Raw genomic sequence first — 26811 nt, forward strand, 5'->3', positions numbered from 1 at the left:
ACTCCTCATTCATCAGGCTATGTGTGGCTCACGTCTGTATTCCTACCTACTCAGAACACTGAGATTTGAGGATGGCTGTTTGAAGCAGAAAGTCCATAAGATTCTTATCTCCAATTAACCACCAAAAAGCTGGAAGTGGAGCTGTGGTCAAATGGTAAAGTGCTAGCCTTGAGCAAAAGAAGCTCTAGTACAGTGCCCAGGACCGGCACACACACACACACACACACACACGCACACACACACACACACACACACACACACACACACACCGGCACACACACACACACACACACACACACACACACACACACCTCCTCATTCAATTTTCATTTGATTTGTTTCAATCCCTTTATTTCCCAACCATCCCTTGTATGCCTAAAATCTCTTTTGACATGCTACCCATCCTGGCAATGGACTGACCAATGTCTACCTTCAGGAGAGGAAGATGAAGCATTTTCTCTGCAAAGATGCAAAGAGCCTTAGAGGCTGACTTTCAGAAACTTGGCACTAGCTTAGCTCTCCCCCTGGTGGTCTGACACAGTAACGTATTTCTTCTTTTTTTTTAATTGTACAGAAGGGTTACAGTTATATGGGTAGGGTATTGAGTACATTTCATAGCGAGTGTTGTTACCTCCTCCTTTATTTTCCCCCTTACCATCACTTTCCTCCCGGCATCCCCAACTTGTCTCGCCCCCACCAACCCCGACATTGTAACGTTCATTTTCATATACTGTCCTGTACATCTCGTCGTCACAATGGGTCAGCCTGCATCCCCATTTAAGCGTTCTGCAATATCCCTTCCCCTCCCCAAATGACAAAAATGTATATACAAGATGCAGAACACCAGCATCAAATACAGTGAAAACAGGTGTTACACCATGGGGGAAGAACATACAATAGAAACAAAAGAATCACATAGTGCATTGTAAGTACATTAAAAACACTAGCAAGGAAAAAAAAACCCTTGTGTCCCTGTCTTGGGGTACATTTTGCTTAACATTATCTCATGTGGTCGTATGTACATAGCCTTTGACCTTCTCTGCTTGTCCTAGACATATATTGGGCACTGCAAACAAGGGAAACTATGGGACCTATGTTTCTTTGGGCATGAATTACTTCACTTAAAATAATTTTTCCAAGTCTTTCCATTTCCTAACAAAAAAAAGGAAATGCCATTCTTTCTAATAGAGGCATAGAATTCCATTGTGTGTGTGTACATGTATATATATATATATATATATACATATATATATACACACACATATATATAATATCACATTTTCTTGATCCATTCATCTACTGAGGGCCATTTGGGCTGGTTCCATATCTTAGCTATGGTAAATAATGCTGCAACAAACATGGTTGTGCTGGAAGCTTTGGTATGAATAAATGCCCAAAAGTGGGATTGCTGGGTCATAAAGGAGCTCATATTTCTTAGTCATTCTGCACCAGTCTTCCTGGTTTGTCAGCAAGCTGAGTCAGAAAATTTGGGGGCCCAGAGCATTTCATTTCAATATTCTCATTGGGTATTTTGACAGATCTGTTCTGAGTAACACTCTTTGATATCTGCTGTTGACTGCTAAAGACTTTAGTAACCAACAAGCATACAAAGTAGTAATTGAAAGAGTATGCATGAAAGAAGTGGATTTTGTTTCCGTGAACTATTGGACAACCAATAGTTGATGACGGTGCTGTTCCTCTGTATTCCAGATTTCACCTGTCCTGTGTGTTCATTAGAACTATCAATAATTGTCATAAAATCTCTATATATGACTTTGGGGGAGGGCAAGGGGATTTATAAATGAAGGGACAAAGGGTGAACAGATGCAGCAGTGACACTGAACACTATGTTGAAAATGAACTATACAACTTGTGGGTGGGGACTGGAGGGAAAAACTGGGACAGAACAAGGAAAGGGAGTAACATTGTCCAAAAGGAAATGTATTCTTTGCCTAATTGATGTAACTGTAACCCCTCTGCTTTTAGCATTTTCAAATAACTTTAAAAAACTCATCTTCAGTAACTCCAATAAAAGTAGGACTGACCAGACAGGGTCAATGCCCAAAGAATATCTATCTCATCATTTATTCTTTTATTTATTCTTTTATTCTTTTGTTCTTCCACTTAACTATAAGTTATATCTTGAATGAAAATCAATGAGTTTAACAAATATTTATTAAAGTACCACTAGCCCTAATCTTGATAGCAGAGATACAGTAAACAATAGACAAACAAGACAGATTTGATCCCCATTCTCATGGAGTCTGCAGTGACAGAACTACAATTTCCAACTCTGCCTTTCTTTCTTTGCCTTAAAACTAACTATAACTTTTTTTGGAGGGGGTTTCCTAAACTCATTTGATAATCTCATAATTAATAAGGAAAATGAACAGATGAACAACCAGATATAAAGTTTAGCATAAAATTTCAGAGTACACACACACACACACACACACACACACACACACACACACACACCCTCCCACTGATATACAGAGAATGTCTCACCTTAATTTTCTTCCCAGTTATGATGAAAATGTTATTTGATCAGTTTGTGAGTCACTTAGGACAATGGAATATATACAATTAATTCCTTTTTGAGGTCAGATTTCCCAAGGGAAGCCGTACAGTGGAAGGTTCCATGAGGAAAATGCACCTGAGAACTGGGAAGAGAACATCAACAAGAAAGAGAATTGGAAGCAATGAAGGAAAATGTCATCAAAGGACCAGGTCAGGTCTATACATCAGTTCCCAAGCCAAAGATGCCTTTGGACGCTACATGAAGTAACAATGACCAATGAATATTGTGGAAATAAAAATGACTGTATTTGTATTTCAAGAAGAATTTAGAGCTCAGACTCAGAAAAAGTTGTTATTTGTGGAAAAATAGGCCTTTCTAAGGTTGCTTCTAAATACCCTATTTGAAGATACAAACATACTTCTGGATGAGTCAAATATCCACAGCCCAAAAGTGATTATTGAGGAATATGATACTAATGATCTAATTTTTAATTAGATCATTCAAATGTCACAAGTATTCTTTAATTAAGGAGCTGCTTTGGGGTTTTATGTTACTTATGTTTTGTAGTTTTTTGAGACAGGGCCTAGATCTGAAGCTCAGGCTAGACTAAAACTTACAATACTCCTGCCTCAGCTTCCCATGAGCTGAGATTATAGTGATACATCAGCATGCCTCGTTTCTGCTTAAGGTCTGAAAACCAAATAGAATTTCTCAGCCACTAATATTAACAAGGGCTCTGCCAATTAGGTCTGGAACCTGGCATGCCTGTAATCCAAGTTCTTGGGAGGATGAGGCAGGTGGATATGAATTGCAGGTTCATCATGAGTTCCAGGCCAGTGTAGGCACAGTGAGACTGTCAAAAATACAAACAGCAATAACAAGGAAAAGAAGGCCTCTCTCTTCTCCTGTGTTCACTGTAGTATTGTGTCATAGCCCCATTCAATATAGGAGATAGAACAGGCCAGGAGGTGGAGGTATGTTTTAGTTATAACACAGAAGTCAAAAGCCACAGCAGAGCATCAAAGGTTACAACAGACTGCTTTATCTACCTTTTACTTGAGCTCTGACAGCAGAATCCACATTATCCTAGCATCACAGGAAATCTGTTGCTGTTTAAAAGGAAAGAGTGAATATCTAAGTCAAAATAAACAGGAAAATATCTTCCTCCCAACCCCGTGTGCGTGTGTGTGTGTGTGTGTGTGTGTGTGTCTGTGTCTGTGTCTGTGTCTGTGTCTGTGTCTGTGTCTGTGTCTGTGTGTGCGCTCCACATATTAGGCATCCCTCTACTATTGATCTCCATCCTAGGGGCTCTTCTTTTCTTTTCACCTTTGTTTTCTCACAGGATTTTGCTTGTTCTCTTTTCTCCTTCACAATTTTCCCTGTGTAATTCAATTTATGGAATACTGGACCCTATAAAACTGTGAGCTAAGCATACTCAAACTCCCTTCTATGAAATTGTGGCATATCACAAATCTCCCAGGGTAGAAGAAAAGAAAATATTGTAGACATTATTAAAGAAATTTTAAATTAATGGGATATGGAACCCTCTCAATTAATTCCATCGATGTTGCTATTGACTTACCTGTAAAGATTCTTGCAAGAGCTCAGAAGTTTCCATCATCTGAGGAATTCTCTAAGGGGTATGTCACAAGATTTTTCTCAGTACCTTATTTCATACATTTTATACAGGCAAACTAATCAATTTAGAGACATTATATGCTGAAGTTCCTCCATCCTTAACTAGAAGACATGTTTCGGCATATAGTAGACTCAATATTTATTGCATAAATGAACAAATTAGTTATCTTTCTTACATTTTAATTCGCATAGATTATTTGTACAAAGGAGTGTCATTTTGACATGTCATTTTGACATGTCCAAATATGTCTACAATGTACTTAATGTACTTAATCGGACTCATCCCTCCATCCCTCTCCTTCATTCCACCTCACTTCTTCCCAAACCAATCTCAACAAGCTTCATTGTTCCATTTGCACATATGTATTTGTCCTTCTTCACATTCTTGGTTCTCAACCCTCCTCCTAGTATTATCCATATACCACACATATCTAAACTTCCTAATTATCTTTTCTCTTTTTTTGAGCTGCCATTTCCTGGCCTAATTTTGATTATGGTATTTCACACATACATACAGTACTTTAATCTGGTGATTTTTTAATAAATATAGATTCCTAGCATATGTTAACTCCTGAAGCAATTGAGACCAAGTTGACAAAACCTCAGTTTATTGACTTCTTGTTCAACGATTAGCAATTTTTTATTGTAAAGAGCCAGAAAGCAAATATATTAGAATTGTCTACACAATTGTACTATCATAACACAAAAGGAGTCATGGACAATACAGACAAGTGAATGGGCATGGTTCTGTGCCAATAACATTTTGTTTATGGGCACTAAAAGTTGTATAATTCAAGGATCAAAAATATTTCTTGGGGCTGGGGGTTTAGCTCAGCGGAAGAGCGCCTGGCAAGTGCAAGGCCCTGAGTTCAGTCCTCAGCTCTTGAATATATATATATATGCATATATATAATATATATATACATATGTATATATAGACATATATATGCATATATATAATATATATATACATATGTATATATAGACATATATATGCATATATATTTCTTTGATTTTTTTCCCTAACACATAAAATGTAAGAAAAACTTCCTTGGTTTGTGGGTTATACAAAATAAAGTATGCCGGGCGCTGGTGGCTCCTGCCTGTAATCCTAGCTACTCAGGAGGCTGAGATCTAAGGATCATGGTTCAAAAGGAAAGTCTGTGAGACTCTTATCTCCAATAAACCACCCAGAAAACTGCAAGTGGTGCTGTAGCTCAAGTGGTAGAGAGCTTGCCTTGAGCTGAAGAGCTGAGGAACGGCATGCAGGCCCAGAGTTCAAGCCCCACTACCGACAATAAATAAATAATAAAGTAGCCATCCATTTGGCCTTGGGGCTATAGTTTTACAGTTACTCTACTTATTTTTTTTTAATTTTTTATTGTGAATATATTGTACAGGGGGTTACAATTACATGGGCTAGATAATGAGTACATTTCTTATCAAGCATTGTAGCCTCCTCCTTTGTTTCCCATTCCCATCCCTTCCCATCCTTCCCCCACCCCCACACACAATCCTGCTCCCCCCCCTCAAAGTTACTCTACTTACTTAAAAGCATGTTTTTTTTTTTCCCCAGACATAGGGTTTGTACTTTGGGCCTGGGCGCTGTCCCTCAGCAGTTCAGCTCAAGGCAAGCGCTCTACCACTTGAGCTACAGCGCCACTTCCGGTTTTTCTGGTGGTTTATTGGAGATGAGTCTTACAGTCTTTCCTGCCTTGACTGGCTTTGAACCGAGATCCTCGGCTCTAAGCCTCCTGAGTAGCTAGGATTACAGGCATGGGCCACTAGTGCCTGGCTAAAAGTATGTTCTTTTTTAAGTCTTTAGACTGCAAATAAATGAAGCCAAGGGCTCTGCTTCAGGTTCTCTTTGTATTACTGTAAATATAAAAGAATTCTGGGTAAACTAGGGTATATAGTCTGTACTCAATAAATACTTTCTGAATATGATCAAAGTATATGTTATACATGCATGGAAATGTCATAATGAAACCAATTAATATATGCTAGTAAAATCTATAAATAAATTTATGTATGCTTTTCACTAAATGATAGGGAAAAGCTTGGGGAAATTTTCTGATCTGTACTTTGTCAACAATGTTAAAAAGTACATATGTGTGGAATTTTTTAAAAAGACTTGAAAGTAGAAGGGGAACTATTTGGGAAGAAGGGTCAAGCAGGAAAGGAAATGAGGATAAGAAAGTATAATAGAATGCCAGGTGCTGGTGGCTCACATGTGTAATCCTAGCTACTCAGAAGTCTGAGATCTAAGGATCGCAGTTCACAGCCAGACCAGGCAGGAAAGTCTGAGAGACTCTTATCTCCAATTAAAAACAACAAAAAAAATCATAAAGGGAGCTGTGGCTCAAGTACTAGAGTGCTAGGATTGAGGACAAAATCTTACAAAGAGTGCTCAGGCCTTGAGTTCAAAGCCCAGGATCAGCACCAAAAAAAAAAAAAAAAGAAAGAAAGAAAGAAAAGAAAAGAATAATAGATGGTAAATATGATTAAATTCCATAATATACATGTATGAAAATGTTATAGTGAAGCCCATTATTTTGCACAATTAATATACACTAATAGAAAGGAAATATATGTGTAGATTTATTTCCATTTCAAGTGTTTAATGTTTAGAGATTGGTAAATTTCTATAGCACTGCAAAGAAATTAACTATCTGAAAGAAAATCCATCTAAATGATTAATTTCATACTTAATACATTCCCTGGGTTTATATATAGATATAGATATAGATATAGATATATTTCTTTGATTTTTTTTCCCAAACACATAAAATGTAAGAAAAACTTCCTTGGTTTGTGGGTTATACAAAATAAAGTATGCCGGGCGCTGGTGGTTCCTGCCTGTAATCCTAGCTACTCAGGAGGCTGAGATCTAAGGATCATGGTTCAAAAGGAAAGTCTGTGAGATTCTTATCTCCAATAAACCACACAGAAAACTGCAAGTGGTGAGAGTAAACTTAAGGCTAGTGATTCCCAATTTGATTTATTGAAGCTATAAAGGAGTATAGTCTGGGTGGTTAAAACTAAGCTAAGTACATGAGACCAGTGACAGTGTCAAATGGGGACAAACAATAGATTTTTTTTCCTATGTTCCAGATAATAAAGGTATTTGTCTCTCTTCTGCCCAGGCTCAGAAATGGAATCCTGAATTGATTTAGTGCCAGTTATCTATGAGCTTAGCAAGTCATCATGCTCACCACTTTAAGATTGTTTCAGTCCTCCCAAAGTAAATGGTTCTCCTACTCACAAGTAAAAATCATAAGCAGGTAGAATGATCTGTGATGCAAAGGTTCAATTTACATTTTTGGAGCTCCCCCAAAAAAGTGACAAGCAGTTTTCTGGGCTTCAGGACTATGACACCTAAGGTACTCATTAAATCAACTGTATGCCATAACATCTGCACAGATGAATGCAGTATACCTGAATATAGGAGTCCTGCAAAGGCCACACTGAAAACAGAAAAGATTGTTTTATTTTTGTGGGGTTTTTTGTATTTTTTTCTTCAAGAAAGAAACAGAATAGAAATCTGTACAGTTATCCAAATCCTGGATGAAAATACAGACAGATCTGTTCATTGTAGTTTGAAAACTTTAATCAGGCAGTTATATTTTTGTTTTGTGTTGTTTTTTGGTGCCTGTCCTGGGGCTTAAACTCAGGACCTGAGCCCTGTCGCTGAGTTTTTGAACTAGTGCTCTTGAACCACTTGAACAACACCTCCATTTCTGGCTTTTTGGTAATCAATTGGAGACAAGAGTCGCACAGACTTTGCTGCCTAGGCTGGGTTCAAACCATGATCCTTAGGTGTCAGACTCCTGAGTAGCTAAGATTACAGGGTTGAGCCACCAACACTCAGTTTACCACACCTTTTTTAGGTATCTTCCTACCAGCCAGGAAGGTTACTTCCCCTGAGACAATATTTTTAGTGCTTAAATAAGAGTTTGAGCTCTAGAGTTAGCTTGACTCATACTTGAACTGTGATCTTACAGTTTCTAGCCACATTCTCTGGTTGTGCAATTTCATTAATACAAGTAAATAATTTTGGCCTGAGGGTAGTAGAGTGCTTGCCAAGCAAGAGTGAGGTCCTGAGTTCAATCCTTAGTAAGGCAAAAAAAAATGTAATCATTTTTAATGGATTCATATCTGTTAGAATTAGTCTTAGGTTCCTCCACTAACAGGAATACCCATTGATGAAAGGGACATGGTCTTGTTTATTACTTAAATCCTAGAACATAATCTTAGAGCCTGGCATGAACTAGTCGTACAATCGTTTTTGTAGAAAGAATTGATTGCAGATCCAAAGGCTGATATGTAACTCAAGGGAGCATCAGTAATATAGCCTACCACATTTCAAGCATATTACCTAGTTTATATAACTGCTCAATGAAACACATTTCATCATTAATTCCATATAATAGGCAGGGAAGTAGGCTTCTTGATTAATAAATGTCTTGAACAGCAAGTAGATTCACCAAATTAGTGTTTCTGAAAATGTGATTGACAATCATCTTAATCAAAATGATCCAAAGAAGCTTGTTACACGGGTTCTTGGGCTTCAGGCCCCAGGGGACCCATTTTTATAACTCTGTAGTGGGCCCCAGGAATTTGCAATTTGGTAAGCATACCAATAGGCTATAAACCTACTTAAGTTTGAAAAACATTCATATAAGCAAATACAGATTAGATCATTTGACTTCTCAACCTTTCTATTATTCATGACTTTGTTTACTGTTGCTTCTTTCAGAAAAGTTCTTTCCCTCCATTTTTGCCTAGACATACCTTGCCAGTCTCTCAAGGTCCAGCCAAAATAGGATTTTTGTGTAATGTTTTCTTGTTCCTATGTACAAACAGCTCAGATCATTTTTGAAACAATGAGGCAGATAGTGGTTGGTGTCAGCAGTAGAGTGAGAGGATGAGAGAGTTAGAATGGAGCAGGAGAATGAGTGTAAGGTTTGTCCTGAGGTTTGGCACCTGAGTTTGTACACTGGAGCTGAGGTTGTTACAACAGCTGGAAAATAAGTAAACAGCAAAAATGTGCTACACAGAGAGTACTCCATGATCAGAGCAGTAATTCCAACCACCTAGCAACCATAACTGAGGAGGATTATCATGTTTCATGCTGTTTTTTGGACTTGATATTTTTACAGTGAGTTTGTAGCCATAGATCAAGGTCACTACCAAAGCTTTCTACTACATAAGCCCTATGAAATTGATTCTCAGCAGATACCAGAATGACTATCTAACTACCTATAAAACCTAGAAAAGAGAGAAGAAATATTGCTTGCTGATAGAAAATCAGCTCCTCCTTAGACTACTGTATAAATGTAATAAAAATGTGTTAGAAGTGAGAGCTTAAAGAGGTATGAGAAAGATACTGCAGCAACTTTCTATACTTCAATCTGAAAGGGGTTGAGCACTATATTTTGGATACTCTTTCTCTTTCATATTTTTCAAATGATTCAAGACAAAATGGAGCTAAATTACCTCTGTAACATACTTAAATCATTTTATAATTGAAAATGCAATGTATAACTTCTGGCAAGTTCAGGAGTCTGCATTTCTAACAATTGCTTCTTATGAGTCTGACACACACTAACATTTGAGAAATATGCCTTGAATTTCTTCAGATGAATGCATACTGAGTGGGGTAGACTTTCCTTGAGATGTCAATGAAAAGGAACATTTTACTCTCTATTCAGGCTGTGCACATCACAGTGATTTCTGTTGCTTTCCCATTAAAAGGAAGCAGGGCTTGTCTTATGAAGTCACAAATATGAAGGATATGAACATGTCCCCCTACCCAAAATATCTCTTCAACCATCCTGCTATAGGGCCAGGGTTCCTAGGAGCAGTTGTCTCCTTAAAGGTTATTATTAGCTTTGCTTGCTCTCACTGTTTGTGCCTGCCACACTGTTCCTTTAAATTATGTTACAAAGTTTTCCAATTTAATAAGCAAGATGGTTGCTGGCAAAAAAATGTGAGAGAGTGCATAAGACTGTCAAAAGTCAGTATGAAATTGGACTTGTAGTTTGATTGCAAGGAAAAAAAACCTTGAGCTTGGAGTTGTTGAGACATGTGAAATTGAACAGACATGTTCATTTGGCATATCTATGGCCATGTGCTCAGAATCTGAAGAAGTCAATTTTTGAGGGTGTGTTCTACAATTAGAGTATGTTAGATTGGCACAGACATTTTTAAAAAGTTACAACAAATATAAGCCCTGCCCTGCACTATGGGAACTGACCACCTCAAAGGCATGCAGTATAAGCACATAAATAACTTACATACCTTCTTCAATATTATGAGTCATAAGTACACATTATGAGCGCACCAAAGTTCTAAAAATTTGGGGAAGTTGAGAATAGTCAGGACCACATTATCTGTGGTATCCTAGGTTATAGCTTCCAGAAAAGCACCAATTCAGGGACTGATCTGAGAAAAATTTGAAAGTCATAGTCGGATAGAGAATAGAAGACTACATCATCAGACACTGAAAGTAAACAAATGAAAAAGGCTAGTCCCAGAAAATGAATGGAAACTCCTTTGGCATTATACATTTAATGAAGATGTAGATAATGGTGATGACAAAAAGCCTACAATTCAATTTAGAACAAGGGTTTGAAAGATTTAGTTTCTCCTTTGTGGTTTTCCCACCATCACAAATGAACAGTCATCTCTCCTTACCCCAAAACCAGAATAATGTTAAGCTTATACTCAGCATACAAATAAAAACCTAAGGGTGTGTATATAATGAAGAGATGACATACTAAATGAATAGAAAAGGACTGCTGGTAAGATAATTTGCAACTAGAGGTCACCTGCACACTAGGGGAATAGAATGATAGCAAGTTCAGTTGAGGAGCTATTTTCAAAATACTTTTAAGGAAAGTAGGTAAAATGAGAAGCTCTAGAAAGCCTTCTAAATGGAAAAAAAGTTTCTTATGGTTTATGATGTGTTCCACTTCATGTTTCTGTTCATTGTCAAAATCAAACACATTTCTCCCAGATCTTTAGAAAATAATTTGAAAGGATATAGTTGTTGATATTTAAAACATATGTTTTAAAACACATATCAGAATGTTGAGATAAGAGAGAAGAGAGTTCTTATCCTATATAAGCTACATAGTGAGACCCTGTATCAAACACAAAACTAAAACAAACATACACACAATTTTAAAAAGCTAGTCATGTAAGTATGAAAAAATAGATTGTTTGTAAATATAAAGATACCCATTCAAGTATATTAGAAAATAAATCTTCCCTTTTGGAATATGTTGAGATAGAATTTTGTGACTGTAAGTGCAACTCAGATTATGTTATGAAATACTTAGGGAATACCTATTTTGTTTTGAGAACTATGCCCAAGAACACAAATGTATTTCTGAGGATGAAAGATTGGCTGTTATGGACCATTCAAGAGTAAAAATAAGAATGTAAGGTTTGTTCCTGGAATTGTAGGCTCAGAATAACAAAAAGACCTAACAATATGGACCTCTTACTTATCAAGGTAGTAGCTGAGGAATTTTACATTGACTTTTAAAATAATTTGGCTTAGTGAGTATTCATACTCATTATATAGTTGAAAAAGCCACAAAAGAAAAAGATTTAAATTTATTGAACTGAAGTCACACAGATAATAAAAAAAAGTTTTATTCCAAACATTGGTTTGACTCCAAAATGCCTACTCATTTGACAATACCTCTGTTTTGTCCTGCTACAACTTCTCCCTCTCTACATCCTAATTTGCCTATACAAACACCCTATCCTACAGCAGTACTTCAGGGTAGTGGTAGTTATTATAGCCATAATTATGTATGTACACATGTATAATTTATATGTTGAAGTTATGCAAGTTAAGGACATCATGGACATTCAGACATTTTGCTGGAATATGCATTGATAGATTTGAAAATACAAGATTTATGCTTCTTCTTATGTATTTGGGAGTTGATATTAAATTTTTTCATGAGTTTAAATAGTGTAAAGGATATAATTTCTGAAATATAGCAGACTGACATTTAAGACTATCTAGTTATTCATTTAAATGTATCTAGTGGAATCTAAATACTGTAATGATTTGTTACTCATAACCAACCATATGTTTAAAAAATAAATGACTAAAGCTCTCTTTAAAAGCAGGAGGTTCCATTGTTCTATTATCTCCTTGAATTATTTCCAGAAGGCTCTATCCTAATATTATATAATTCTTGAATTTCAAGTTTTTTTGTCATTTTTCAGTACCATTTCATATTTCTTAATAAGACATAAAATTCAATTATATTCCATGTGTCCAAAATGTTAAAAACTGCTCTGAATTTACTTATCATTCAATTATTAGTACTACTAAACTGCTCAAAAGAACACTAATATTTCACAAATCTTGATAAACATTACATAAAACTTAAATACATTTTTTAAAGATGTGAGTGAGGTATTTTAACAAAATGAATATCAAGGGCTGGGAAGGTGGCTCAGTGGTAGAGTGCTTGCCTTGCATGCATGAGGCCCTGGGTTCGATTCCTCAGCAACACATAAGCAAAAAGAAAAAAGCCAGAAGTGGCACTGTGGCTCAAGTGGTAGAGCGCTAGCCTTGAGCTGAAGAGCTGAGGGACAGCGCCCAGGCCCAGAGTTCAGGCCCCACGACCAGACCCAAAAATAAATAAATAAACAAAATTAATATCAAGAAACATGTAACATGACTTAACTGAGGGGGTAGGGACTGAAAGGAGTGGGATGGGCAAACAAAAGAGGACTGGCGAGCAAATATTGTCGTAACGATATACATATTTGAAAAAGGATCTAAGAAATTTGAGACCAGTGGAATGGGATAGATGGAAGGGGAGGGAGAACGATGGAAGGGGTGACACTGATCAAAATGGGTTATACACATATATGGACAATGGTTATTGTTTCTATAGATAAATATTGAATAATATTCAGAAATGGGATTCAGCATCGATTTGATTTTAATTTCCATTCTTATAAAAGTGCTGAAAACTTTCTATATCAATAACTTTAAACGAATGGATAGAGTTTTATAATGCCATTGTCATTCAAATGTTTGAACTGGGAATTATGTGTCAAGCAACCACACAATGAATTTTCATTAAAATAAGAGCTTTAGTACTGGTATTTGTAAAACAAGCAAACAAAACAACAACCAATGCATCATGACAGTCACTGGATAAAAGATCCCCAAACCCATCTCTAGATCCTTGGCCCATTTGACCTGTCCAATGGCTCCATGGAAAAGGCTGAGTAAAATTAGCCAAACTCAAACTCAAAAACTTCTATGGCATGATTCTATTTTATGTGACATTTTGGGCAAAGCAAAGTATAGGGGGAGAGAACAGAGTAGAAGTTGCCAAGGACTAGGAGTAACAGAGCATTTGGTTAAGGAAAGGGCAACAGTAGAGAATTTGGGAGGGTGTTGGGACTGTTATATATTCTGATTCTGTTGTTGATTACAACATTCTATATAGACCCTAAAAGTTCTAGAAGTGTATAACCATGGGGTGTGACTAATTAAAATGGTGTATATACACTTGATAAAACACTTAAATGGATGAATTTTATTGTAGATTTTTATAAATTTATTGGAGACCGAGTTTCCTATGTAGCCTCAGGCTGGCCTGGAACTCATGATTGTCCTATCTCCCTCTCTCTCTTTTTTTGTTGGATTACATCATTTTACTCAGCCATGATAAAATATATTTCCACAAGTAGGATTGCCAGATATGTTAACTTGAATTTATATAGCCACTAACACTTTGATCTCTGTAGAATCAAGGAGGTTTAAAAGGAGACATAGGTACACTGAATTTTCCAGTCTCTAAATTGAACCTCTGTCTTTCATAGGACCATGCTGATATTGAATGGAAGTTTGCAAGAACGAAGCTTTGGATGAGTTATTTTGATGAAGGTGGTACTTTGCCACCTCCTTTTAACATCATCCCCAGTCCCAAATCATTTCTCTATCTTGGTAACTGGTTCAACAATACTTTCTGCCCCAAAAGAGATCCTGACGGTAGACGGAGAAGGCACAATTTGAGAAGCTTCACAGTAAGACTTTTTAAAACTTTCTTCTCAATTAAGAATTTTCTTCCCTTTCCTCCTTTCTAACAGTCCCTACCTAACAACAACATCATTACACCCCACTTAGCTTTGAGGATTTATCAAGCAAGCGATCATATATCATTCTCCTCTCCTAATATTTGAAAATATAGTCGGATGGGTGGGTAGATTAAAATGTGACTAGACTGTTGATGTAACCTCTCTATCATTCTTAATTACAGGAGCGCCATGCAGACAGCCTGATACAAAATCAACATTATCAGGTAAAGCTTCCTCACAAGACTAGGTGAAATAGCTTTGGGCCAGTTGTGTGGAATGGAAGCCAACTCTACTCTGGCTTTGTGTAGATCTGACCAGGGTAGGAGACTTGAAAAGGCTAAAATTCATGAAAGACTGAAGTAATTCCTAAATAGAATCACCAAGCTATATAACATTTCCCAGCTGGATCAGCAATATCCACAATTTGGAAAGCTTTTTTGAGATTAAAATAGGGTATGTGGTTGGACAGTAAGTCAATAACTATTTAGCACATACTGTACATCAGACACTAAAATAAACACTAGAAAAGTCACTTTGAACAATCACTGTGAACAAGACACAAGGTGTCCCCTTACTATCTATCCATTAGAATTATTAAAATTAAGTGATTCCAAGTGTAAAACCTGCTGTGAACAAAACAACAGAGGGTAAGGGGAATATATAAAACAATAGGAATATAGAACAGAAAGACAACTTGATATTAGGAATTTAGTTCTTCCTAAATGACAAGACTTTAATTAAAAATAGATAAGCATTTCTGTCCCAACATCCAAATATGTGAGTCATCTCAAGACCAGCCCCTGCCAATCACAAATAATCTCTCACCTTTCTGATCAAAAGAAATCCAAAGCAGAAAAATGTTTTCAGGCTTAAAGAAATTCAACTTTATTCCTCACGTGACATCCCTAATTTTGTTCCTCTTACACCATAACTAACAAAGAGAAAGAAAAATACAATAATTGATAAGTATCCCTTCTCTCATTACTCCTGCCTCTAATTCTTAATTATTTATCGATCTTAAACAAGATTTGTGGCTTTCAATTTCTGCTTCATATTCCTCACAAACAAATGCTTGCTGGGCATCTCAATGACATCCTTAAGGACAAATGCCATATGTTTTCTCTCCTATGTAGATGCTAGATTTAAAAGGTAAACATATACATATACAGGATCATTCATGTATAACATACGTATATGTATGTGTGTATATATGTGCATAGGTATATATGTGTGTGTATAAACTTGCTTGTAATTGTGGGACTGTTTGAGGGGATTGGAGGAGGTAAGAGAATGTTCAAGGGTAAGCAACTCTGAAGCACATTTCCTCTGTGAATCAAGATGGCAAAAGGAAGTTTCCTTGCTGAAAGCTATTGAATGATACAGGGTGGTGGGAATGGGGAAAGTGAGAGGGACTGAGGCAGTCAATCTGTTTAAGGTATTGTGCATGCATGTGTGAAATACCATGTTGAAACCCCTTGAACAACTATCATATACTAAAAAAAGAAAAAGAAAATACGAATGACAGGAATATAAAGTAGGTTCTGTCCACAGAGTGTGTGCTAGGGGGAGAGAGACAGGCAAATGGAGAAGGCAAAGAATATGGTCAAATACTTTATGAAATCATGTAAAAATGGAACAGTGGAGCTTGGTGAGGTTGGTTGGGCAAAGGGGAAGAAGGATGAGGGACAGTGATAGAGGAGGTAAAACTGATTTTAAAAAATATATTGAATGCATATGTGGACATATCAAAATAAAACCCTTGTACAACTAATTTATACTAATAAAATGTGAAAAGTAGAATTAATAAATGTAACATTGCTTATTATTACTATAGTTCTTGAAATAAGCTTAAAGCAGAATCAAACCCTTAGTTTCCTCATCTGTAAATGAAGAAATAGTAAAACTTGATGAACAGAATTGTCGAGTGATGTGTATGCATGTGCTGCCTAGCATAGCGCATGACATTTTTCCAATATGTGGGAGCTATTGTCACCACCATCACTAACAACAATCACAGTGACCATGCATATGCTATTCCCCTAGAGGCTAGGTAAGAACAGGCTATCCCAATAAAGTAAGAAAAATTGGTCAGGTGTGGTGACACATGCCTTTGATATATTTCATCTTCTAAAGAGGCAGAGATGAGGAGGATTGTGGTTTGAGGACAACCTGGGAGGGATTAATGAGACTTTCTAGTTCAAGTGTGGTGGTTTATGCTTGTAATCCCAGCTATTCACAAATAGGAGGATCACAACCTGAGTCTGGCCCATATATTTGAAGTAACTAAAGCAAAAATATGTGGGGCTAGGGGCATGCCTCCAGTGCTAGAATACCTGACTAGCAAACACAAGGCCCATTTTAACATTTAACAAAAAATGTTAAAAATATCTTGATTTTGTGATTGTGAATCTTATCAAAAGGAAAAGCTCTCACCTTAATAGCACTAGTGTTTCATATAGCTTGAAGGGAAAGAATATTGACAATGGCCAGCCAGTATTAGTGCATTCTCAATCTATAAAAGGGAATATATGTTTCTCTTGTGCTTGGTTGGAAGTTAATTAGGTGAATCTGATTTGACTGTCATATTCTGCCATCAAATTCAGATATAATAACCCATATATCCGGTGGACTTAATGCTTACTTTTTCTGTAGACAACAACTAGAGAGGACTTTGTATTGCACAGATGGTCTAGACATGTTTTATTTCCTGTGAAGGTTGTTCATTTTGCTGGTAGCTTGAGAAAGAGACTGAATGCCTCTTTATGTTTTTTCAATTCTAGGAAGTTATCAGGAACTTAGTCAAAAGATATGTGGCTGCGATGATAAGAAATTCCAAAACAAATGAGGGGCTAACAGAAGAAAATTTTAAGGTAATTTAATCATGAAGCCCATCACTACTTCTCTGTAGTGCTTGGGATTGAACACTGCCTGAAACATGTTAGACAAGTGCTATAGCACTGGGATATTCTAGCTCTAACTTTTCACTTATTAAGTAGAATTTACTCTTTGCAGTTTAAGGTTTCTATTCATGGAATTTCACCTGTCTATAATATCCTTAATCTATTAGATTGTGGACATTTTACCAATATTTGTCACTCACAAATTGGTTTTATGAACAAAAAGTTTTTCCAGTACATTCCTTTACTTCTCTGGATATTTCTCCAGTGTGACAATCACAAGCTTTAAATGACACGGCAAGCAGGGCGTATAACTGGCTCATGCCTGTAATCCTAGCTTCCAGAAGGCTGAAATCTTAGGATTGCGGTTCAAAGCCATCCCGGGCAAGAAAGTCCCCCCGTGAGACTCATCTCCAATTAGCCAGCAGAAAACCAGAAGTGGCACTGTGGCTCAAGTAGTAGAGTACTAGCCTTGAGCTGAAGAGTGCACGGACAGCTCCCAAGCCCAGAGTTCAAGCCCCATGACCAACAATAAAAAAAAAAATGACATGGCAAGGAGGCTTGGTGGTGGGTGAGATAGGAAAATGCCTCCAGACTTAAAGGCCTTTTTCCTAAGAGATATTAGCGAAAGGTAAAAATAAAAATCCCAATTGTTATTATATTAGAAATCTTAAAAAATCTTTACCATTAAATACTAAAATATTCATACAATATTATGAACTAATATGAGCTATTATGCTTAATTATGAACTAGTTGGAGCTAATAAGCATAAACCTAAGTCAGTGATTCTCAACCAGTAATATTTCTGTCTGTAGGGCACATATGGCAGTGTGGTGATAGTTAGGGTTATTACAGTAGCATCCAGATAGAGGTTGTTGTTTGCTACCAGACAAAACCCAGAATATTCCAGAGTATCCTATGTGTCATCTTTGAACTGAAGATCAAGCTTCCTGATATAACTGTTTCCTCTCTTCCCCTAGGAATTAAAGCAAGACATCTCCAGCTTTCGATACGAAGTGCTTGATCTCTTAGGAAATAGAAAGCCCCCAAAGAGAAGCTTTTCCACTAGCAGCACTGAACTCTCTCAGAGGGATGATACCAATGATGGCAGTGGTGGGGCTCGGGCCAAATCCAAGAGTGTCTCTTTTAATTTAGGCTGCAAAAAAAAGGCCTGTCATGGGCCCCCTCTCATCAGAACCATGCCAAGATCCAGCAGTGCCCAAGGAAAGTCAAAAGCTGAGTCATCAAGCAAACGCTCCTTCATGGGTCCTTCTTTCAAGAAACTGGGTCTCTTATTCTCCAAGTTTAATGGTCATATGTCTGAGCCCAGTTCAGAGCCAATGTACACAATTTCTGATGGACTCGTTCAGCAGCACTATATGTGGCAGGACATCAGATATTCTCAAATGGAGAAAGGGAAAGCAGAGGCCTGTTCTCAAAGTGAAATTAACCTCAGTGAGGTAGAATTAGGTGAAGTCCGGGGCGCTGCTCAGAGCAGTGAATGCCCTCTAGCCTGTTCCAGCTCTCTTCACTGTGCATCCAGCATCTGCTCCTCAAATTCTAAACTTTTAGACTCCTCTGAGGATGTATTTGAAACTTGGGGAGAGGCTTGTGACTTGCTCATGCACAAATGGGGTGACGGACAGGAAGAACAAGTTACAACTCGGCTCTAAGTCCCTATCACCTGTTCTGGAACTCAAGACTAAATTTGTAATTTCCTTGTCGAAGGTGACAGAACGATTCCCTCACTGCCCCCTAGAAAGGAGAGTAAAACTCCTAAAATTTCCCCCCATCTTTTATAGCCACATTCTCCATTTTTGTTCTTGTTTTAGTATTACTATTGTTTGCTTTTTTTATACCTATAGACACTAAATCCATCTCACAGATATCTTGAAGGGGTCTTGCCCCTAATCAGCCGAGGTGCAGTTGGGTGCTTAACCCTTTTGCTTTGCTTTGCTTTTCTTACCTTTGCTTCCTTGAAGCTCCAGGTGCCACTTTGCTACTGTTGCTACCACACAGATTCCTGACCTTCCCCAGGATCTCACGCCATCTCCCTAACAGGCTGAGGGACGTACTCAGCAGTCCCCACCAGCTTTCAGATAAGGCAAATCACTCTGCCTATCTTTGTTGCCATTCAGTGCTACATGCTGCCTATGCTGGTCGATAAACAGCATCAAAGGGAGGCTGAATAGACTCCAAAGAATTGTCAGCTTGTGGTTTCTAGGTAGTAGGCCTTTCTGTTTTGTTTTTAAACACTACTCAATGTAGGCACTTGTTACACTTTTTGTTTCCTTTAAGATGTGTTAGTTAATTAATGTGTGCCAATAAAATAGCACTCTATAGCATATATGTCGGATCTAATAAATTAAAGTGAATTCTTTTCCTATGTTTATGTATTTCAATTAACTGATTACAGTTTAAAATTTGATAGCATCAAAATTAGTATTTAGGCAGTGTAGTCTTTTTCAAAACTTTTACTGCATTCTAACCAATAGTGACTACATCTCATGCATTGGCAAGAAAAAGTAAGTAGCTGGCATATTTGTGCATTCCTACTAGTGTGGATAGTTTTAGTCACCATTGCTATCAAGGTATTTCTATGAGGAAAGCCTGGATTTGAAGTATTTTTAATCACAAAAATGACATTTTGCCAGTTTAGACTTTCTGGGAGAAAAAAGCCCAATAAATCAATTTTAGGATTGGGTACCCTAATTCAAGTTCTACTATTCAGTAGAATCACAGACATAGAGTTATGTACATATATAACAAGCCCTAGTAGATTCATGGAACTATATATGGGATCCAAAGTCTACTGTTTTCAAGGAAAGCACTGTTTATACATTAAACTAATTATTTCCCACATCTTAACAATACTTTGTGTGAGTACAAAGGCACAAATTTAAAAATAAAGTTACAATATTTCTGGTAATTATTTTATACCTTATAACAACCAAGCAATACCCTCTGGGGAAAAAAAAGTTTTGTTTTTTAACCAACATTAGCACAATGGATTCCTTAATGCAGAGTCTAACATTATCTGAAACAGCCATAAGTTTGGCTCTTGGAGATTAACAATATATAGTCTAGAAAAGTGAGGGGTGGGGGGAAAGACAAAGAAAGCTATGTGCCATCTTATTCTTATAAATGTAACAATAGGAATCCTTCTAAATTCTTAACCATTTCTGGTGCTAGTGAAATGAAGGAATTTTCAAGCAATGCAATTATGTCTCTGAAGAACCTCTGATAGTGTACTTTATTTGAATTGATTCCCATCTCTATTCCTAGTACTGGTGGATGATGATGATCAAAGTGTTCCTCATAGAGAAGAGGTAAATCAGGGGAGGAACAGGAGGAAGTGAAGCTCTTTAAAAATCCCCCACAAAACTCAGATCCAGGAAAAAGGAATGAAGAGAATGCTACATCAAGATCCATTTGGCAAGTATTTGTCCCAAGATAATTCCTTACTCTTGTCTTAGGTGATCATTTACTCAAATCCAACTTCTCCTTTGATTCACTAAATGGGACTATCATAAATGGCTCTGTCACTAGAACAGGTGACTTTCCATAAAGAAGATTCCTAAACTTACAGAATCAATTTTTACGACTGTCAAATTTATTTTTAAAAATAATAAAACCAGGATTCCATTTCTAACACATTGATAGTACCGAATAAACCAATATATAGCCCTATTTCATAAAAAAGCATGTCCTCTTCATAAATCAGTTTGTTAGAGAAGCGCTCCAAAATAGTCTTCTCAGTTATGTCTACAGAGAAGCTATAAATCACAGTAGCCAATCTGTACTATTCAGTTATGTCTACAGAGAAGCTATAAATCACAGTAGCCAATCTGTACTACTGAAAGAAACTAGTGTCATATTTCATGGGAGTACATTCCTTTTCGGAGCTTCTTGTTTGACTTGGACTTCACTACTTATGCTGAGATCTCTTTTAGAATGGGGGCTAGTTTCCATTCTGATGAAAACATCTTTATTAATCCAGGATTTAAAAAAAAATGAAGGGAAAGGATAGTTGTGCTTACCCTTCTACACTCCTAATCAGCAACTACTTAAAGACATATTTCAAGACTGGGGGTATAGTTTGCTGGCAGAGTACCTGCCTACTAGCATGAGACCCTGGGTTCCATGCCTAGCACCACACATATTTTAAAAAGGTATTTAATAAAGGCTATATAAAATATTTGAGCATGTCCTCTGATTACAGAGAAGGTGTAAGTCAATTTGAGAGTAAATCTGTAAACAAAAAGAACATTAAATGAGAACCTTAGCTGGGTACCTGGTGGCTCATGACTCTAATCCTAGCTACTATGAGGATTGCAGTTTGAAGCCAGCTCAAGCAGCAAAGTCTGTAAGACTCTTATCTCCAATAACCACCAAAAAGCCAGAAGTGGAACTGTGGCTCAAGTGGTAGAGCTCTAGCTTTGAGTACAAAAGGAGGAATAATGCCCAGGCCCTGAGTTCAAGCCCCAGGATTGGTACATAGAAAAAGAGAGACTCAGAGTATCGACTACAATCTCATATTTTATGAGTAGAAATAATAAGAGGGAAGGAGCGGGTGTCCAAAGAAGGTCACACAGCTGGCCAATGGACTCAAGTTTTCTGTACCAAAGAAACAAGATATTACCAACCAAGCTTGTATACATTATTTATAAGATGTGAAAACGAAATAGCCACTATACAAATACTCATTTTCCATTTTCGTATAATGCTGTCATTACAAAATTTTATGCTGTCATATTTAAATGTGAAATAAAAATGTAAAGTAAAAGTCATAAAAAAAGATTTACTAATCACAAACAATATCTATGTCATCATTCACAGTTGGATTTCTTGTAACTTCTGCCCATTAGATTCAGTTGTTTGATCTCAAAATTACTCTGTTAAAATATCTCCTACACTGACAGAAAAATGGTTCTGCAGCAGAAGAATTGATTGTGGAAGATGTAAAAATTTAAATGGCTATAAATGGTCCAAGTTAGTAAAGTTTGGTAGCACATGATACCTCCCCCGCCCCCAGTAGCATGAGGAGACTGAGGCAGGAGGATTAAGAGGCCAGCCTGTATGTAATACAGTGTCATTTTGTATGAAAAATGCTAGCAACACTTCTGCCTTTAAGAAAAACTCCCAGTTCTGTCTGATGTAATCATTTTCCATTCCACGGAGCCCTAATTTAGACCTCATCAGCGAAATCTAAAACATCTAAGCATCTGTCTGCAATTTAATTAAAGGACTTTAAAAGATTTAGTCTCCATCTTTTCTTTTATGGCAGTACTAGGGTGTTCTACTACTTAAGCGATGCCTCCAGTCCTATATTGCTCTGGTTAATTTCAAGATAGAGTCTCATTTTTTTTTTTTTTTGCTTAGGCCAGCATAGACTATGATTCTTCTATTTATATTTCCCATTACAGCTGGGATGAGAGGTATACACCACCATCCTCAGCATTTTCTGCTGAATGGAGTCACAAATATTTTGCCCAGGCTGACCTGGAAACACAATCCTCCTGATCTCTGCCTCCTGTATAGCTTGAATGGCAGGTACATGTCACTGTAGCTATTGGTTGAAATAATATCTCATGAACCTTTTGCCCAGGCTGATACTGAGCCATTACCTTACTGATCTTCACTTCTGGGATAGCTAGGATTATAGGCATGGGGGCATCCTTCATATTTTGAATGACTTAATAAACAAATGCTATTTACAAAATGAACTTTGTAGTTCTAGGCAATACAAGCTTCCTCTGAACACTTCAACTGGAATTTTAGAGAAAAATAGGAATTTATACCTTAGCCAGAAAATAAAAAATAACCATTTTGTATTTGTGTGGCATTGCGTGGAGGACTGAAGTTGTTTTGACTTAGTTTTAGTAGCAGAGATCTTGGTTTGTTAAATTATCTGGTAAAAAGCATTTGAATTTAGGCAGAAATCCCCTTGTTTAAAAGTACATACGAGAAACTGAGCATATTACTTGAGTCAAGTTTTCAAAAGTATCAATTTTTATAGACTAGTCAATGTAAATGATGTAATTGTTTAGACCATTCAAATAAACCTCTTCAAACCTACTTTACAGCTCTCCCTAACTGCAATTCCTGGAAGCTTTGCCTCAAAACTATGTATATTTTAGGTTATGTCTTTTGCCTGTTTAATTGCTCCAAATATCCACTTTGTTGGAATAGAACTAACCATTAGGAACTGAGTATTCCAAGCCAATGTGAGCCCTATTTTAGCATAGAGAAATTTTGTTTCAATTGTATTGCCAGTGACCACTTTAAAGGTACTTTTTCCCAACACATGTGGATTTGGCTTGCTTTGCTTTTTGGAAAATGTAAGTAAAAACTCTGTGTGTGTGTGTCTGTGTGTATACCAACACATGAAATCATAATAGCATTTTATTATTTTGGCCTTGATATTTTATGCCCTTTTGTAATTATTACATCATTTTGAGGGTAGAGGAGGAAAAAACTTCTCAATGGAAACATGCTTCCTAAGATGTGATAAGGAATTGCTAACTGAACTGCCACAAGAACATCCTCTATTATAGGACAACTATTATATTGATAGGTATCAGGATTCAGGCTTTCTAGTTTTAAGAAAAAATATTTAGGTAGGAAAAATGTCCATAATTTTTGGCAAAGATATTGATAATGTCCACATGTGACTTAGAATACTCCCCAGTATGCTGCTTGATGGTCCAAAGAAGGTACTAGTGAGTGGCTTCTGAGAGTTTTGCTTACAAAAAATGGAATATGGGGAAACAGAGGAGTTAAGTGTTAGAATGATACAGGTAGCAAAGCAGGAAGATATAGTATCTTTAAGCTGTGTATTTGTATTACTTCCAACTCTAAACTAGATTTGTTTTTCAGAGTTGTTAGCTTATTCCATCTGAGTTGTCCTCTTTTTCTTTTCTTTTGCATGTTTTTAGCCTAGGTGGCTATTTTGGAGATGGAAAGTAACAATCTGTCCTGTCCAGGTTGGCCTTGAACTGCTATCCACTGGGTGTCAGCCTCCTATAGAGCTATATAGACATGAGCCAACAGGATCTACATCTTTTTGTAAAGATAAGACATCAATGTTTGTGTTATCTGAGAAACATATACATAATAGTTACATGAAAAGAATCATATTTACATTCAAAATTAGGATTAATTCCTTTACAGGCCAACAGATAGTTTTCTTATCTGATATGGAATGTTGTGACATCTCTGTAGAGGCTTCCTATCAACACACAAATGACAAAATCTGTACTAAGAACCCACAACTTTAGAAAGTTGTAATCAACACTTGTCCTCCCAAAAGACTTCCTTACAACTCCAAATGACTTGATAGAAACAAAAACAGCTGACTGAAGTAGATGAATATTGCTTGCAATGAGAAAGGGCATTTTAATTATTTGTAACCTATCTTTGCAACCTACCCTTTGACTTTAGAAAGCTTCACAACGTAACATCCTAGTAGCTGTACCTCAACATACACAACATACATGGCATGTACAAATACACACTGCCCAAGGCACTGCCCTGAGTGGTACTTGAATAAATAAGTAGCAGGGTACCTTTTACTTAAACTGATAGTTGCCAATCACTTGCAAGTACCATTAACCTAGATTTGCTCATTTTATACCTTTTCCCATAAAATACTAAGTGGCTGCAGTGGAAAAATGGAAGCAGTTAGCTGAATTTTCAGATAATCTGGCAAATCCCATGTTTAGACCAGGAAATGGTGTTTTTTTTGTACAATTTATGTTATTTAAAGCACTGCTATATCACTTTTTGAACGAACTTTTAAGACCTTAAAAATAGTTTATGAAACAATCATTTTAAATAACCGAGGTAAACTGCTGAGTAGTAACTATATTTGGCATATTTGAGCAGAAGCATAATTCTCAACTTGTTCAGCAGGATCACTGAAATCAATGGCACTAAAATGAAACTTGTTTGACTTCATAGAGACTTCTAAGGCCCAAATGGTTAACACATCAACCTGTTGTTTTGTTAATGTTAAAGGAAATTCAATTTTATAAATCACTATCTTTCAAATAACTGCTCAAGCCAGGTGCTGATGGCTCATCACTCTAATCCTAGCTACACAGGAGACTGAGGTCTGAGGATTGTGGTTTGAAGCCAGCTAGGGCAAAAAAGTCTTTGAAACTCTTACCTCCAATCAAGCATGAAAAAAGGTGGAAGTAGAGCTGCAGCTCAAGTGGTAGAGTGCTAGCCTTTGGCACAAAAGCTCAGGGGCAGCACTGGGCCCTGAGTTCAAGCCCCAGGACGGGCGCCGAAAAAAACAACCCCAAAACCTATTCAAATTAGTTCTTTAACATAGTAAATGTAAAACCTGTTCAAATTAGTTCTTTAACATAGTAAAAGTAAAGCCATATAATTTCTGCTTTCAACTGCAAAGACAGATCTTTTCCCAGATAGTACCATTAAGGATAAACACACCCTTTTCAAGGGAAAATTCATTGGTTTTGTTACTCCTAACAGAGGAATGAACACTTAAGAGTTGGTGTTTAGCAAGACACTAAGGTTTTAACTTTTCACAGGACTCTACTTCTTCAAGAATACTCAAAAATTGGGTTAAAATTGAGGATGGGGGTCTTTCTAGTGGAAGCAATGTATGTAATTTGGAGCTACAGGCAAACTTGATAGCAAGAGAAATATTCTAAAATATAGGCTATGCTTAATTCACTTTCTCAGCCTAGTTGGCATCCTGTTGCATATCACCACATAGAAAATGTGTCCATTTAAGGCTAAATTTTATCTCTCCTGAGATTAATTCATGAAAGGAAAAGTTCCAAATGTGTTTGTGAAAATGGCTTTTTGGCTTTGCAGACTATTTTAAAAGCTAAAATTTCTGAGTACCTACTTTTGTTTAATTTCTGTAAAAAGTGAAAAGTTAATGTCAACCTTAACTGTGTTAAAAGAACCTTGTACAATAATTTTGTGTATTTTAGCTTCAGTATAAACAAAATAAAGCATTTGTTTTTTCCTCCCAAAATGTATGGCTACTTAAAAATGCTTTGTTCCTCCCTTTTCCAATGTAAACATTTATAGTTAACGATTATTAATAAATATTATGAACAATAGTGGATTTCACATAATTTAACCAGCAGAAATAATAACTGGAGATTTCAGAATCCAAACTATTTTGAAAAGGGCATGGCTGAGATTTCATTTCTATCTTTCCCATTAAACAAGGTTATGATTATTACTTAACAATTTAATTATCATTCATAAAGAGTTGAGATGATGAAGGGACCAACACAAGTATAAAACTAGTTACAGCCAGGCACTGGTGGCTTACGCCTGTAATCATAGCTACTCAGTAGTCATAGATGTTGAGGATCATGTTTCAAAGGTAGCCAGGGCAGGAAAGTGTGTAGGACCGGAAAACTGGAAGTGGAGCTTTGGCTCAAAGTGGTACAGCATTTTCCTTGAGCAGAAAAGCTGAGGGACAGCACCCAGGCCCTGAGTTCAACCCCCATAACCAACCAAAAGACAAAACTATAATGAGTCATGAGGCTGAGATCTGAGGATTGTGGTTCAAAGTCAAGCTGGAGTAGAATAATCTCTGAGATTCTTATCTCCAATTAACCACGGAAAAAATGAAG

At 36.8% G+C, this 26811-nt stretch overlaps 1 protein-coding gene across 3 annotated transcripts in view; it reads left to right on the forward strand.

The window, feature by feature from the left end:
* The window catches only part of Trpc5 (transient receptor potential cation channel subfamily C member 5), a 272537-nt gene extending 246412 nt beyond the window's left edge, over positions 1-26125 (forward strand). For all 3 annotated transcript variants that reach the window (XM_070039890.1, XM_070039892.1, XM_070039891.1), the window contains 4 exons: positions 14033-14236; positions 14470-14511; positions 17068-17157; positions 18166-26125. In XM_070039890.1, the coding sequence (XP_069895991.1) occupies positions 14033-14236; positions 14470-14511; positions 17068-17157; positions 18166-18858 (1029 nt within the window). In that variant the 3' untranslated portion in view covers positions 18859-26125. The remainder of the gene's footprint in view (positions 1-14032; positions 14237-14469; positions 14512-17067; positions 17158-18165) is intronic.
* Positions 26126-26811: the final 686 nt, after the last annotated feature.

Source organism: Dipodomys merriami, unplaced genomic scaffold (assembly GCF_024711535.1).
Source record: "Dipodomys merriami isolate MVZ:Mamm:240054 unplaced genomic scaffold, mDipMer1.0.p SCAF_3, whole genome shotgun sequence".
Classification (NCBI taxonomy): Eukaryota; Metazoa; Chordata; class Mammalia; order Rodentia; family Heteromyidae; genus Dipodomys; species Dipodomys merriami.